Source organism: Diprion similis, chromosome 6 (genome assembly GCF_021155765.1).
Source record: "Diprion similis isolate iyDipSimi1 chromosome 6, iyDipSimi1.1, whole genome shotgun sequence".
Lineage (NCBI taxonomy): Eukaryota > Metazoa > Arthropoda > Insecta > Hymenoptera > Diprionidae > Diprion > Diprion similis.
Window position 1 is genome coordinate 12,449,958 of NC_060110.1, and position 17,405 is coordinate 12,467,362.

General features: G+C 41.1%; 1 protein-coding gene across 2 annotated transcripts in view; it reads left to right on the forward strand.

Moving 5' to 3' along the window:
• The window catches only part of LOC124407210 (lachesin-like), a 137,127-nt gene extending 120,099 nt beyond the window's left edge, over positions 1-17,028 (forward strand). For both annotated transcript variants that reach the window (XM_046883098.1, XM_046883099.1), the window contains exons 6-11: positions 6,685-6,813; positions 9,744-9,881; positions 10,426-10,575; positions 11,716-11,784; positions 12,240-12,308; positions 16,727-17,028. In XM_046883098.1, the coding sequence (XP_046739054.1) occupies positions 6,685-6,813; positions 9,744-9,881; positions 10,426-10,575; positions 11,716-11,784; positions 12,240-12,308; positions 16,727-16,878 (707 nt within the window). In that variant the 3' untranslated portion in view covers positions 16,879-17,028. The remainder of the gene's footprint in view (positions 1-6,684; positions 6,814-9,743; positions 9,882-10,425; positions 10,576-11,715; positions 11,785-12,239; positions 12,309-16,726) is intronic.
• The last annotated feature ends 377 nt before the right edge of the window (positions 17,029-17,405 follow it).

The window sequence follows — 17,405 nt, forward strand, 5'->3', positions numbered from 1 at the left end:
ATCGCGTGATTTGTCCGTGGAGTAATTAAGTAATTGGATAAATGGGTGAAGGGGAGGTAGGGATTGTCTCGGACGAGTATATCTGGGAACAGAAGGCTTAGTCCGAGTGGCATTGTTCCCCGTTAGACAATGGATTATCCGTGGAAGCACGTTATACACAGTTACACTGGTTCGAACCGCGGCTGCACAGCAAAGAGATCTCCGAGATCGCAAAATGACGCCATTGTTACCGACCGGTCTCCTACACCACCCGAATCCCACTAATTTCTTTTGTCGAAAAAGATAGCGAGACATCTCGTGAAAGTCTGTCATTCGACGCTGTTAGGTACTTGAATTGGATAGTTGAAGACGTACGGATTTTCTCGATGTTTGTTTCCTACTTGCCATTGAACCATTTTCACCTCAACTAGTACCGTTCTAATTTCGTTCAGCAGGCAGTCTGTCAAAATTACAGACAAATTAGGAGTCATCGGTAGAACGAAAAGGGACGAAAGGTCGAGAGAATGTTGAGTATTTTCAAGAGAACAACCGATGTACTTTACACTCGTAAACCATTTCCGAGGCTTGACGGACCGCTATTTTCACATCTCCGAGGGGCCGCCCACATACTTCACAGTCTGAAAGATCAGGATTTATTGACTGCGTCAGTCTTTGCATTTTCAACGAAGTTTGAATTCTTCATCATTTGTATCTAGCTTCGTCGAGGCTATTCGATTACAAGATAATGAAGGACGGAGGAATTTCTGAGCAGGTGATTGATCGTCAATGAGGTTACAGAAAATCGTAGAACTGCACGTACGCTTCTGACGTATAAAAAGAAGGGATAGAAAATCGCAGTTTTATGGTGACTCGAATTCGATGATCGTTTTTTAAACGAAGCGTCGAGGAAAGTTTACTTTTCGGTTGCTAAGGTCTCCGGAATACTTACAGAAGTAAGCTTTGGGGATTCGACAGTGAACTTTCTGATTCTCGAAACGTTTTGCCGCTGGCAGGCTGAAACATTGGCGAATGAATTTTTTATGCGAGATTCTGGATTTTCGATATCCTTTCGCAAAGCCTACACGAGGATAATTACCGTTTCAGGGCACGCTACAGGCGATTTATTGAAAATTAATGCCGTTCGAGACAAATACCGTCTCGAACTACACAACGTGGCTGAATGTGAAGCGTGCAGCACGCACGTGCTTGGATAATGGTATAAAATATTCATTACACAATTGACCACTTAGGCTGTACCTAAAATCAAGGTATCTCAAGTATCGTGCTCTTTGATGAATTCACGCGCAAACGTTTATAGGTTACATGCACATATTTTTCTCGCGATTTCCAATTGATCAACGCTGATAATATCGCTCTTCATGAGCTCAAAAATTATCTCCAGGCAAAACCAAGATAATTAAAATTGATTCGAGTGAAAGACAACGTTTGTAGACCTGCAGTGATGAAGGCTTGCAGAGTAGGAATCGCAGTGTTATTTTTAGTTTCCGGTCGTAGCTTCGTGCCCGTATGAAATGTCAATTGATAAAGGTTCCAGCTATTCGGTCGGAACTTTCATCGATAAAATTTATCATCGTATTCATTTGAATAATTGGATTCTGCACTGCATGTCGAAACAGGAAATCAGTCTACCGTATAACACTAAAATATCCACGCTATCAAGTTCATATAGGATTATATAGTAAATATATTCAACCGCCGTTCTTTACGCCTCGATCGACTAATCAGATTTCACTTATAATCGGATTGAAATTAATCTCAATTTAATTTCATATCCCACGTAACACAATAATGCAACATTCTTGGTAATTTCAATTCGATGTATAAACTAGTTAGAAGTTTGTTGTATGTAGATGAAAATTTATACGTGCCTGGGTGTTCAATTTCTGGTTAAAAATGAAACAAACAATACATAGTTCCTTTTAAAGAATCAATATTATACCAAGACGCAATATTGCATGTGTCGAATAATTTCCTATCTCGCGATGTCTTTTATTATGCACTGCAATCAAATCGGTACATCGAAACGAAATCGCCTAGTGGCAAAAAACATATCGGGAAACGTTGAAAGGAGTGCTGTTTTTGCCGTTATCGCCGTTGCAGGTCTCGCTGTGACCTAAATAGGGTCTAATTTATTCGACTCCTTGGTTCTATTACGCGAGGCTCAGATGCGGACGTACTGCACACGTGTTTCATGCAGGTATACTAGTACATATGGGTATTAGATACAGACGGCGCTCAACCGAGGTACATATTGTAAATTTTCAGAGAAATTGCAGATAGCTATGGCATTCCAACGTATTTCCCTAAGACGTGAAATATTTCACATACTCACCACTAAATTGTGTTTCGTGCAAGAGTGCGCAGATTTGTTTATGTGTGTGCCACTATGTTTCTAGAGAAATATAACTTAGCCCCGTTTGAGGAAAAAGATAAAAGTCGCGTGCTTAGTACACACGCATGCGTTTCTCATTCAGCTCTCAGAGTTTTTGGTTTGGTTATTTTTATTGCTTGAAATAACGCCTGATTGAAAGTAATTTTCTAAAATTTTGAGCAATCTTAAGTTATAAAATTTCGTACCTTTCTCTTGAAAATTATTACCTGAAGGGTAATTGTTAATATAACCAAGCTACCGTAAAGTGCAATTACAAAAGACCCTCTGAAAAAACGTTGACTACCCGGCTGATCTTGGGTGACACTAGCAAGACCGTGAATTATTGTGTAATGTACAAAATATCGCGAAAGTTACAAATTGAAATGAACGCATAATTTGGATCAACTTTTAAACATTCGCTACCTGTTTTCTGAAAGGAATGCAGAAATTTAAGAGGAAACGAAAACCGTGATGATATAAAACTTCGAGTAACAACACTCCGATATTTTTGACACTGTAGTTATATTCATACCGTTGATTCAGTGAGTTGAAAAATGATGCGTTATTTGCTTTTTTGAATTGACTCAACGCGAAGGACGGTTATAAATGGGTTACGAGATCTCAATTGATGGAAATGGCAGTATCGAGTCGGAGACGATGAATTGATCAGATGCTCACTCGATTTACAATTTCTTTTTCCTCCTGTTCGCTTGTATTTTATAAAACTATTTCAGCGAGTCGAGACTTTCGATTGAATTTCTCAGAATATGCTACTGTCAGCTTAAGAGAAAGAAACATTGTTCTGTAAACTAGAGTTGTTTTCTTTACCGTTTTAGATGAAGTAAAGCGATCTTGAAGGAGTGGGCGTTTCCAGTATAAGACACTGACTGGTTTGACGTCACATTATTTTCCTCGATTCAATTAAAAATAATTCTCAGAGCCCCTCATTAAATGTTAGTCTCTAATTTATACCGAACCAACTTATAGCACGTCATTTGCAAAATTGTATTCTACAACTCCATTCTCGAACACGATGTACACTTTTCACAAATGGATATCCACGGGGTATGAGAATTTTCCAAAACTCGTACCCCACGGTCATCATAATAATGGTCACCTCTGCTTGGTATTTGAAAAATGAATGAACTATTCATCTTCATCGCGTGTTTTTCACCCCGAGTCGTTGCACACCGTGCGTGAATTTGCGCGTCGAAACGATTTACACGTAATTTTAGCGGCCATCCGATTTGCCACTCGTTAGACGTTTATACCTTATACAAAGTGGAAAATAGTGAATTGCAACGAGGACGCCTCAGGCAAGGATCGCAGCCACGCACATCAACTTCTATTTTTCCTGCAGGCTGCTCCTGTCGCGGTTCAGATCCCGAGAGACTCCTTGATTGAAATCTCATGAGTTCACTGCATGCATACGAAAGCTCGAGGTATACATATACGCGTTTACCTTTGTTCACGTAAAACAACGCGTGATACACACGGTGGCACGGCAATCTTCCACTGCCTCGCCGTTCTTTGATCATTCCTGCAGTCTAGGTTCCTGCATTATACGCGAGTATCCTACGTATTTCTGAAAGGAGCTGGGCTCTGTACGTTATAGTCTTCCCTGAATAGTTTCGACATCAAATCCCAAGAAGCCCGTGAGCCATTTGCGCTTGCCGCTGCATTCCGTTTCAAAATGCAAAAGACGGTCAAGAATTTTCACAGATCCTTTATTGGAAGACGTATGTACCTATAATCACATCAACGAGGTATTTCCACCTGGGTTTAGTTAATTAATTGGCTCGCAGTCACATTGTATCGGTTTGAAAATCCACGTCGTTATAACTCTTCGCGAAATCATACATTTTTCAAGTTAATAAATCCATCACAAATCTTTAGAGAGACTGGAGTTGTAGTCATTCGACTTGCGTGACATCCTGAGTAAAAGGTACCTGACATCGTGTACATACATTCGTAAAAAGAGGTTAAAGAAATAACGATGTCCATGACGATCGAGTCAAAGCTTCGATTCGATCAAATTGACAAACGCCAAGAAATGTTCCACGTCAACTCTCGATCATTATTCAACCCTTTTGTAAAGTGATAGTCGTACCACGTCGCTGACATTTTGAGAGTTACTTTGCGTCGGGAGCTATATATATCCAACGAATACGTTCCTTCATATTTTTGTAGGGATGGCACGTCGCGGGGTCGGTAGACATCACTTCTGCTAAAAAGCACCGCGCTTTCCTGACATAATGCTTCGCGATTTTTTCTATAGAGCTCTTTGAAAGATCAAGTGATGTCTATAGCTCCCGTCGTGCAACATGTGAAAATATGAAAGAGCGAATTTCTCACACCCGGCACGCGTCTTCAGGCTGTAGACACCCGCTGCGTCAAATGGAACCATTCGTAACGCTGATCAACGATATGTTGCGATAAGTCGCAGTTTTCATAATTTTTTTCATCCACATTCTGTAATGCAAAACGAGGCAAAAAAATGCGTAATCGCGAATAACGAACCGGTTGCGCACTCAATGAACCAGATGTTCAAGCTACTAAGATTCCATTAATTCTGTAACACTGTGTTGGAACGTGCCTCTCCATTCAAGAAATTACAGGCGACTGCTGTACACACTTTATATTTTCTAGCATGCAATGATTAATATGATCAGGATCAATTAGTGGCCACACAATACAAGATTGTGACCCACCCTCCTTAACCCACTTGAGTACATGTAACACTTCGGTCTACTCACTCTGAGCAACTTCCGGGTAATAATTTTTCCGGTCAAGCATATATATACATACACCTATTAGACGTAGTCCGCGTGGTGAGGATTGACCTGCTTGACACTCTCGTCCTGGACACGCGACGCGAAGGACTGACTGTAAGTTTTGTTAATGAACGTAAACACCTCGACTCAGTGCTCGCAGTTAATTCCAATTGCGGCGTGTGTGGCCTTAATTAGCCATGCGTTCTTTTTTCGCACTCAAACGAATTAAACGCAGGACTAGTAATTCTACATTTGCACTTGAAGAATTTTTCAAGTTCAACGTGACTTGTATATTTGCTGCAAAAAAGATCCGAGCTTTTGAGCTTGCAGGTTTTCCACAATAGGATTTGCAATCGTACGTATTGGGGCTGAAGTTTTTTCGACAGTGGAAATAGCCGTGGCTCAAAGCGAAACACGGTGGCTAATAAATCTTGGCTTCTACTTCTGACAGCGATTATTTTTCCCTGGAGCATGGTTCCTTTTGCCCGAATAGGCATAACTTTTTTGCTCAGGGATATGCGGGCTTGATAGAACCCGAGGCAATGCTTCGAAAAATGCTTAGTATTTTAGGAATGTAAAAAAAAAAAACTACTACTGTGAAAAGTACAAGGGAAGGTCTATAGATGGATCTAGATGAATTTATTCGCAGAGCCAAAAAAAAAACCTAATGCCATTCCTTTCCGTTGATTAAACACGCACTCCCATGCACGTATTTCGTTTCGCCACTGGCGTTGTAGGTGAAAAACAAAGCTGAACTACGGCCTTTGCATCTCCAATGAAGTGGATTGGAGTCTAAGTGATTGATCGCTTCAACTATAACACGTATCGATCAAGTACAAATTGATTGTCCGATCTCGTATGACTGCGGGCCAACAATTTCAATCAACCAAAGAGTGTTGACGGGATCATGTTTCCACAGCTTCACGAATCTTCTAAACTGTCGCGAATATTGCTGGTTTCCAATTATGCTACGATGCATTCGTTACTCTTCCACTTATAAATATTGACGGCAGCATGTTTTTAAGCGTGTGAATTAAGGTAGTCGTTTAATGATTTTTTTGGAATTTCAGTCTTTGATGGTCGCAGATCGGCTTTATATGTAAAAAAAAAACAATTCTAATCTTTTGGATTTCTATTTTGAATCCTAAGTCTCTCTGCTGGCTTTTTTTGTACTTAATTCTTGAGCACTAGAATGGATTTCCCTACACATCTTCCTATACAATAGAAAATAAAGACGCTTCACAATTGAACGAAGATTAAAAAAAGTATGAAATACGGCGTTATATAGCTTGAAAAATGATATAAAAATAATACACTAAGTTAAAACACCCACGACTCGTGTAAAATATATGATCTACAAGGAAACTAAGGGCTGAGAATAAAAATTTATTCCGATTTATGACCATCCAACGTCATTTTCTATTTAACGAACACCCTAGTGTGTATAAATAAAAGGCTGAACGATCGTGAACTATGAGGATGACGGAAAGGTGATTCGGAGGATCTGTGGTTCGAATAATGGTTAACTTTATGTTCCAGTGAACGTAGTCGACGGTGAAGTCCTCCACATCGTCAAGATCAGCCGACTGCACATGGGTGCCTACCTCTGCATCGCTTCTAACGGAGTCCCACCCTCGATCAGTAAGAGAATCGTTCTCCGGGTGCAATGTAAGTGGTTTTGAACATTTCAAGAGTCACATTGTCGACTAATCCCGAGTTTCGCCCCTACAACGAAGCTGCAGGTTGACAAGACTTGTGTATTGTCTTGGTAACATTTTTCACCTCCATCGTTTCAGGGGTGAAAAAACCATCGTTGATATATAATAGGTGGGAGTGGACAAGACAAACCTTCTTCAGTTCGGGAGAGTATACCGGCGGGCAAAAGTTTTTTGGCGGAAGTAAAATACCGGATAGCTACACGGTTTTGAAGTTTCAAAGTTGGAAGTGCCCGGCTTCCTTCTCCGTCTAGATCGGAGCTGCGGACGAGTCTCGAACCTGGTACATTAGGGATTAGAAGCAGTGCAAACGTAGCAGAAATTCGGGATCTAGGTCGATTCTCCGCGATATATTATCCCTCTGTCATAACTCAACCCTTGAACCCTCTCAGGGAAGGATCGAGTCAAGACAGCGCTCTCCCCTCGGTGGGCGATAAGGGGGGGACCGGGATGGGCGGTGTTCGGTATCTTCAGGAATATAAAATAAAGCGTAACATTGCCGAGGCGCTTGCGCTAAGGCTATAGGCCAGAGACACGTTGAAAGCTCGCCATTATCCGAGCTCGAGCGCCTCGAAGAAAAGTGGACAGGCTGAAAGCCTGGACCAAGGCTCCACGTCCTGCCTGTACGTGTTTTGTGCCCTAACGCTAGTTGATATGTCACCAACGCTTTCTAGCGGATCGAGACAACAGAGTTGGGACGGGATGCACTCGAGTTACAACCGTTTGTTTCACTCTCGAGTTACAGTCGCCCTACTGCTACGTTTACTTCGCACCTCGAGCGCGAACTGTAACGCGATAATAATCAGGGGGAATTTCTCTTTGAGGTAGGGAACAAGGTTCAAGGCTTGTGTCGCGTGCTTGAACATATACGTACGCGGCTGTCTTCGTGTGCCCAGCTTGATAATCCAGACGCTCGTTGTTACCCCTTTGATACAAGCGTGCGCACTCACGCTTAGAACTTCCAGCTTACACGTGTCAAGTCTAGGATGAACGGAACCCCAAATGGCAAATGAGTGATTGGAACTCGCTCTGCGAACTCTCGAGTGATTAGGAATTTCTCGCGCGGACTAACGAGCTTTGTACACCACGTTGAAAATTGCCACCCTTCACAGGCATTCGACAATAACGGAGGACGTTGACCACTCTGAGCTTTCAGTTTTTTCTATCGATACTTTGGAATGCCGGTTACTAGAATCACGAATCTCTGTTCTATCGAACGCGGTCAAGAATTTATTATTTTATTATTTTCACTGTCGATATCAGGCGGTCGCTTACAAGTAGATCCCATTTTTTTATAAAAAGTTCAAGTACGCATTCCATAAACACAACAGTAGAAGAATAATTGATCGATTCAAACTTACCCAAACTGATGGTATAATCCAAGGTCGAATCGTTGCTGCAGACTCACACGTAACCGAAACACCAAAACACATTCATAGAACACAAGTCTAACGCGGCACCGTCAATACTTGAAACGTAAAATTCACTGGGGTTGAAATCGCCCTTACAAGAGTCGAATAACGAATCTTTTCATCGGACGGACCGTACACGCGTCTACGAATCGTCACGTCACGTTTGATACTAAGGGATCTCGAAGTTGAAATCTATTTGCGATCGGACTTTGGTTTTGTTTTGAAAACAAGTTTGGCCTTCACAGCGGTCTCCAATTACATAACACCAAAAGAAAATTGTGCGTATATGGTAATCTGTTTACCTCCGAATATTGTCGAAAACTTCCGATCTTGGACGATGTTAATGAACAGTAAGGCGCGCAAGCCGAGCCTCGCAGGTATGATCAATCTCAAACCCGAGTAAATACATGTCTGGTAAACCATCCGTTAATTAATAATCCCCGTGCCACACGAAGAAAATAACTTGGTGGCATAATGATAGCGAATTTGTCCACAATTGTTTATGAGGCGATGAAGGTAGTGGACTTATATATAACGTTTAATTAAAATTGATCCGGTAAGCGGTTCACTAGCGGATAATCTTCGTTACCTCGGACGGTGATGAGATTTTCGGGACAAAAATAAGCCCGATTGGTAGAATATATTTCTGGGAAGTATTCTTTTTGGCAAAAGTTATCTTTCGATAAAATATCAGTTTGATTCATTCCGCGTCTCTATTATGTACTATAATCACGTTATTTTTTTCTATTATCAATGGTATTCCTGTCTTAGTAGAATATACATCAGTGTAAATTTGGAATTCGTTGTATGATCCATTCATTCGTCATTCGCGTCATTCGATCATCAATTAGCTTACCTGTATCGACTCGTTTTTGACAATTGACGAATCCGGTTACTGCATAACCACAAAAGTTCGCAAACCTATAGATTATGGGATAAATGGTACTTAGTGCATCGCGACCGCGCGGTAATCGAATTATCAGTTTAATTTAATCCCAACTCAGTCTGGTGTGTAAGGGTTTGATTAGTCGAGGTGAAAGTTAGAACGAGCTGGACAAGGCGAACACGCGTTGTATACGCGCAACAACTCTCGAGGGATGTGTGCGGGGGTGTATTTTAGATTCCGTGAACAAGGAAACGAGCTATTTGCCAGCCTCGAGGAGGTGAGCACGTTTCCGCCATATTCCGCGGGCGGGTATTTTCTCCTCGGGGCTTGTGAAAAGGGGGCTATTGAAAAATTCAGCCCCTCTCGCCCCCCGTTAAGGGAAAACGTTGCAAAGCAAAACGTGAAGTGTATTATTGTATGTTGCATCCGCGCGAAAACACATACGTATACACTTACATGCAGGTATATAATAATGGCGAGAAGTTCATTGCGACGATTTATCATCCTTGTATATAGGTGCATTGATATATATATATATATATATATATATCTTCATGGGTGTTTGTATATGTTTTCTCTGCACAGTCCCGCCGATGTTGTCGATACCGAATCAGCTGGAAGGTGCGTATATTGGGCAGGATGTTACCCTGGAATGTCTCACCGAGGCCTACCCGACCTCGATCAACTATTGGACGACGGAACGTGGCGACATGATTATCTCCGGTAATACCAGCATTTTATTGCTCAGGCGTTACATCCGAGATTAAACGTTAGATCTGGCGGATGATTATTACTGAGGTGGAAAAGGACGAGGAAGAACGGAAGTCTGAAAAAATAAGAAAAAGATAAAGAGATATAATATGACGGAATGAAATGAATAACGAAGTGTCGCCGAGTACACGCAGGTTGAATAAATTTTTTGCTCACGTCAGCGAATGGAGATTCATTATTTTGCAAAGTTCATTGAAACGGGTAAATTCGTCCCGTATACATGTATGTGTATAATGTGCACCTGCAGCCCCTGCACGCGTGAAAAGTTTTACCTCGAGTTAAGCCGTCTGAACAAGAGCCTTTTTAAAAAGTGCAGTACAAATGTGATTTTACGGTAGTAATATCCCGGAGACTTTTATAAAACTTGCAGAAGGAATTGCTTGCAGTCGCGTTGATTAACGCTGAACCCATTCGCGAAACTCAGTTTGTGAATTCCATTCTAACCGAAGCTTCGTCGTCCTTTCTTCCATTGGCCTAGATAACCTTCTTGTTTCAGGTGACAAGCACGAGGCTGTCTCGTCGGATAGCGGGTACAACAAGTATATGATGCTGAAGATAAGGAACGTCAATCCGAAAGACTTTGGATCGTACAAATGCGTGGCGAAAAATTCATTGGGAGAAACGGACGGCGTGATTAAACTGGACGGTTAGTCAATTCGCACGATTCGTCAGGAGGATAACATTTTGCTTTTCTCTTTATTTCTTTCTTATCACATTGCCGTACCAACGACCGAATGTCAATGTAACACGAAATCTAATCGCGTCGATCGACCGCTCGCGGTAATGAACCACCGTATCCGTGCAATCTTGACCCTTGGAATTAGCCGAGATCGATCAAACCTCGAGGTCAAGCATCGTTTTCGTTCGACCTCAAATCTAAATGACGGCTAAATTGAAACGATGTATATTTATTTCAGTCCGGAGTTCTTCTCCCTCGCTAAGAATATAGTTTTAGGTTATTTTTTCATTTGAAAATTAGGCTTTTTCTGCTTGCAGTTGCTTGACACAATCATGACTCTGGCTATTATTAAGTTTTAGTCTTTCACTAAACTTCATTCTGACAATGGAATATTCTGCGATGCGCAATTTGAGTTGTATGATAATAATTCATAACTCTGCAAGTAATCTGTAGAGAATTTGTGAGCTTACGTGAATTTTATTTATATATATTTAATTTTTTTCAAACAAAAGAGCTAGAATCAGATTCGATCTTTGTCGTGTGAATTATCTATAACGTTTGGTAGATTTACGAGTTTGTCGATATGTGTTTTTTTCTTTTCTTTTGCTGATGTTTTTTCTCCATTCTCTCTTGCATAAAATACCGTAAGTGTTGTCATAACTCAAATATATCATGTATACATATGTCGTGGATCGAAGATCAAACTGCGGGTTAAAGCAAGAGAACATGGAACACGCTATTTTATACGAAATGGAGAATGATGCAAGCGGTTAACTGACGAATCGTTACGATAAAGTATCTCCGCTTGGTAAACGGTACCTTACCATTCAAGGCGTCGTTCGATTCCGTTCCAAGTTCATCTAGAATTTTTCGGATTTCTCGATACAAAATGCTTATTAGTAATCTCACAAAGACGTTCTTGTGTTAAATAACAAGCATTTATAAACGCATTTTTTCTATCATTTAATTTATTTCCTACAATAGTTCACTGGATTTTAAAATCCATGTAGAAGTAAAAAATCCAAGTAGAATTGCTCACACGCGGTTCCGAATTCACGGGTAAAAAGTAATAACAGCGAAATGGTACGATGGAATCGTTTGTTACAGAGATTCCAGCCCCTTCCACCACGACAACGCAAGTTTCCCCTCACGTGACGTCATCAATAAAAAAAAACGGTAATTTTTCTGTCCTAACCACGATGTTTCACATCCGTATTCGAATATATACATATACACTATAACATTTATACACGTATTTCACATATACACGTACATGTAACTTGTTCCGTACAATAAATCTTCTGCTACGTCAGTCTTAATGTATCCGTTATACTCTGCAAGAAACATTGGATAATTCTCGTTAACATCTCACGGTGGTAGGTTCGTGCACGTTATTAAATAAAGTGAATTCAATTTTCATTCTTGTACGGTTTTCCACCCAAGTACATATACATATATTGTACGTTATATTTCACAAATTCACTGCAACATCGCAGCTCTGAAATTTGACCCTTAATTTCTGAGTGTAATTAACGTTGACAAAAATTCGCTTCGACACGATGACCTGCATGAAAAGTTTTTGTCGCTTTCCCTCGAACATAATTTACACCGAAACTGTGGCGTGTTTGCAGGGAGAAATGGAAATAAAAACTCGCGTCAACGGCCTATCGACTACGCGGTAGAAGAATGGCGAGAATCAGGTTGGTTCATTTAATTAAACCATTCACAACAGCTCGAAATTTGCACAATACCGTTGATTGCAGGTATATACTCACACGTCACAGCTTATCATAAAAAATACCTTTTCGACGCATCTCACGAATCGTTCAGTCACTATCCGTTCGGTTTTTTACTTTTCCTATCTTTTATTTATTTTACGTACGCACCCTCATTTAGTTTTATCAGAATTGATCGAGTGTTAATCGCGCAGAGCTTTACGCCTTGCATACGTGATTCCATGACGAATTCACAATGCCATGTCAGATGAAAGGCGTTACCAGAACGTAAGTTCAGGTTACGGTGTGAATATTCAATCAGTGAATATGCTGCTAAAGAACACTCAGTGTCGATTATTTTTACCCCGAAATAAAGAGAATGTCATTCGCCCATTAAAAATCGTATTCGCACATCCTAGATTCTACCTTTCCGCCCTTTGATTCTCTCAGCCATTCACAAGTAATTCGTTTGAACGACAGTACCTGCGTACAACGAGTGAGTGTATTCCACGAGGATAGAAAAGCGAGATAGAAAAAGTCGGGGAGACGTATCGATGATAAATTGAAGGAGGTGCAATACGTGGATTAAGGACTATTAGCGCTGGTGTCAGGACAACTTCGAATTTACAGAATTCCGGGAACGTTCTTCCATTCGCTTTTATTCCTTGCAGAATGAAGCACAAAGATATGCCTGTGATGTAATTTGAATACTCAAGCTGGATGGAAGAATTTCATATAAATATAAAGAGGATCACAGAGATAAACTCGCCCATGGTAGCATCAGCTGGGAATGCGTGGAAAATTCGTCTTCCCCGTAACGTCTTTGTCGGAGGATAAATTTTATTAAAAATTCTCTATACTGGACAGGCTGATGCGAAGAATGCTGCTGGTGGACGTTTGACACACCGGACCAACGTCGAGGATCCAAGAGCTTTGAGACTGAATACGTGAAAGCAAAAAAGTCACAGGGAGGAACAACAAAAACTTGCTCTAACTAATCAATATTCGCGACAGGGTCTGACGGTCCCGCTATCAATGGCTTCGCTCGAATTACCAATGTCCTACGAAATCCTCTGGAACGAGGTGTGAGAATTGAGACAAATGGCGTCTTGCACGCGTAAGAAGGAAGGAGCGAGATAAAAGAGGAGGGGGAGTGACGCGGGAGGTGGATGGAGAGAAAAAGAGAAAGAAAAAAATAGAGACAGACGTAAAAAGAGATGGAAGAAGGGAAATAAATCCATACCACGTCGGCAAATGTTCCAACCGTTTGATAAGAACGCAACTTTTGCATGTTTTCCGGGTCTCGACTTCCCTTCAGTCGTACTCGAACACACACATGCGGCTTTCGCTTTCGTGATATCCTCTCAGGATCAGCGAAGCGATGAACTTCCGCAGGCTTCAACGAACGGTATCATTTTTCCGCAAGGTATATCACGCCAAGTCTTATAAATAATAATTTTCTACTCTCTGATAAGAATGAGTTCCAGTTTTGATTCTGTCGTTGAAGTTCCGGCGTGTTTGGATGTTATATTGCTTTCACGAATCACGATTATACGCAAGTGCCTGACTTATGTTTCTAAAGTTTAATTTTTCCCCCATTTTATGCGCCTGCTATACCGAGATGAGAATTCACAGTCGTTTGGCTGCTCGTGTATAAATTCAACAAACGAATTCGCCGCAATTTCTTCATCCGAGATGAGGATTGTGAAGCAAAGTTTGAGGGCTGGGGCTGGGGCTGGGGCTGGGCGTCGACGCTCTAAAACTTCCTTTTCTCATTGCCACTCTCCGTAGGCACTCCGTCACCTCACCGGCGTACGTCACAGCCTTCATATTCCCGCCAGCACCACCGCGGAGTCGAAGCATATATGACATTTTTTGCAAATTACAAACGTAGAAATATAGAGGTGATTTTTTTTAACTAGGCCGAATACCTCGCGAAAGGGTGTGAAAAATTATTTCTGTGGTTTTTTCGTTTTTGAATTTTTTTTTTTTTTTGGCTTCATTCGGAGACCGGAGTCTTATTTTCTAAAATGTAAGTTTTAGTTAAACGCGAATGTAAGTATTCCTCCAGGAATATGAAATTTTCATTCAATCGCACTGAGATTTTCAAGAATATAGGTACGCAAGTTTTCTTTCTATGAGTTTTTGAGTAATAATTCGCGTTAAAAAAATACTACGTTTGGGTTCACTGAAAAATGACGTTCTTTTATATTTCCCTCCGTTTTTCTCAATAAACTCTTTAACGTTCTGAATCACAATATTTTGCCGTGTGTTGAAGGAACTTTGAAAGAAAGCTCCCAGCGGAGTTGATCTTTTTCCAGTTTGAAAGAAAAACGATGACTCCGGGAAATGTTTGCACGTTTTCCGTGGGGGATAGGGAGGAACGTAAAACCAACTCGCCGCTAAGATCACCTTTTATTAGTGGAACTCCACGCATAACGGTCATAATTATATACTTTAACGGATATTATCGTCCGCTTAGTGGTTCTGAGCCACGCAAACTGTCAATTTAGCAATCTTTGTAGATCTGCTTAATGCCCAGTCGCAAGAGAAAAGTCAATACATCAGTAAATAAGCTCATTTCCAGAACAAAAATATATACATATATATGTATATAAAGCTAAAAAACAATAATACCAATTCTTGATGCCTTAATTTTCCTTACCGACACGGTCTCTGCTCGAAAAATATAAATCCAAGTCGGGTTATATGTAAAGCTTCTTGCACGACACCCACAAAAAATATACGCTGCAATCGTATGTCTGTACAACCAATTTTTACACGTATATGTAATGTGCACGGTGAAAATATTTTGAACAAGTTTTCCGACCATTGCCATATTCGGGCAGAGTTACGATGATACAAGATGAACATGCAGCGAAACGATATGAGAAATTTCATGACGCTTGTTTGTCCTCGAATCGCGGTCAGCCAACCTTCGTGCAAAGTTCGTCAATAGCAGAGAATCTATAGATCTTTCGTCTATCCATCTATTCATCTTCGTGCAGAGACAGGTCAATTTGTTTACGAAGACGCGCATGTAGCATCGAAATGGTTTACGTATGTAAAACGAATCGTCAGCAAGCCACGATGCAAAAACGAAACCATGACAGTTGGAAGGACGAAGGGCCAGCGATAACAAGATGGGAGTAAACGTGCAGAATCTGTCTTCCGCTACCCCATTGTCGACGGAATCCGGTTCTACGAAAATTCACACGGAAGAAGGATCGATTTAACACCTCTGATTAAAAATTGAACGAGTTCAAAGCACAGGTGTGGCAGACGGAGAAGAAACGAAGAAAAGAAGAAAACATTGGCTGCATATTTGATCGGGATAGTTTTACTCCAGCGACTTGCATTGGGAATTTGCGTAACGAAAAAATTGAAAAAGAATTTTCGCGCAGAAGCCATTATCTCCGAGAATTCACCAATATCCATCGTTTTCTGGTGAACAAAATGGTAATTTTATTCTCAATTCATTTGCCAAGAAAAAAGACAAGTTGTAATAAAAATAAACGAGCGAGTAAAATGAAAGAGAGAAAAAAAAAGAAAGAAAGAAAGAAAGAAAGAAAGAAAGGAATCGAGTTATAGCTGTGGCGTTTGTGATGGTACACAGGAGGACCATAACTCGGTAGCGATAAGACTAAAATGTGAAGCAATATTGTACCTCGCTTATACAATATTCATTCGAACTGCAGAGTCTTTGAAGGGCCTCGGGGCGTGAGCTAATGGTAGGGGTCACTTTTAATGTCACCACAGTGCGAGGCTTGCAGGCCGGTGTATGAAACGATTCTAAGTAAGTTTCCAAACTGCCTCGGTTTACCCGACCTTCGCTCGTAGGTTGAACACAGTCCTGGTGATTGCGGTGCAGGCCGCAGTTTCCGGGCTGTCAGCTTCTCCCGTGGGAAGATTCCCCCATAAGACCGACTGCCTGACTAGGTGTAGGTATATCAGCCGAGAAAATCAACTTTTCCCCATTCACTTGTCGACCGGCACCCCGCGTTTCGGCCGGACGTTCGCGACAATGGCGCGTGCTTGCGAATAATTTGCATTCTGAAACTGCAGAGCTCTCCGAGCACCTTCTGCAGGAGCTGTACCTCCTGGCCAAAATCGTAAACCGCGAGTAATAAAAATATCTCGCTCATACAGCTCCGTATATATTATATGTAGGTACGTACCTATAGCTGCTCGTGATCAAACTCCGCGTACTCAAGTCGTTCGCCTGAATGTCCCGCACCATTATTTTCGAAAGTAGGTACAATGTCGTAAAATCCCCTGCACTGCACCATTCGTCGAGTTTCCATTGAAGAGAGAGAGAAAATAAGGGGGGTGAGTCAAGCGGGTTCCATGCTTTAATTTTCATGCCTTGAATTGTCAGAACGATATTGTGAATCTGTTTTCAGATTCCGACGGCGATTACACTCTGGTCTCGATGCGGACGCCCCAAGACCCATCGGATGCCTCTGGCAAACCAGCCTCGCTACGGGTTCAAGGAATCTGGACGGATCTCCTCCTCTTTCTGAGCCTCGTGCTGTTGTTCGTTGCCAGAAGATGATTCTTACGTTCCGGATGGGGCTTCCAGTTAGTGTTTATTAGGCGGTATGGACGGCAGCTATGAAATTTCTGCCGCAGAAGAGTGTGCTAAATTATTTTCATACTAAACGACTTATAAATAAGTATAAAAGTTTATTATTAAAAAAAATTAAAAAAATTAAAAAAAAAAAAACACGAAAAAATTAAGAGAAGGTGAAGGAGAGAAGCGTAGTATTATCGAAATCGTGACGAAGAAGACGAAGAGAAATAAACTAGTAAGAAACGAAGATCCAGAAGGCAAAAATAAAGAAAATGAAAAAAAAAAAAAAAAAAAAGAACGAACTTAAATGATAACGAGTAATCAATAAATAAGTAAATAACCCAACTAAGACGTAAAAATAAAAAGGCGTAGAAAAACAAAATTCTGTATTATAAAAACGCAACGAAGGAAGCTCGAAGCTCATGATGTTCGCCGCGGCGTCGTTTTCCACTTAATATTAGATCCTGCAAGGACGCGATCGCGTTCGATCCAGCTGCAGCTCATTGTCC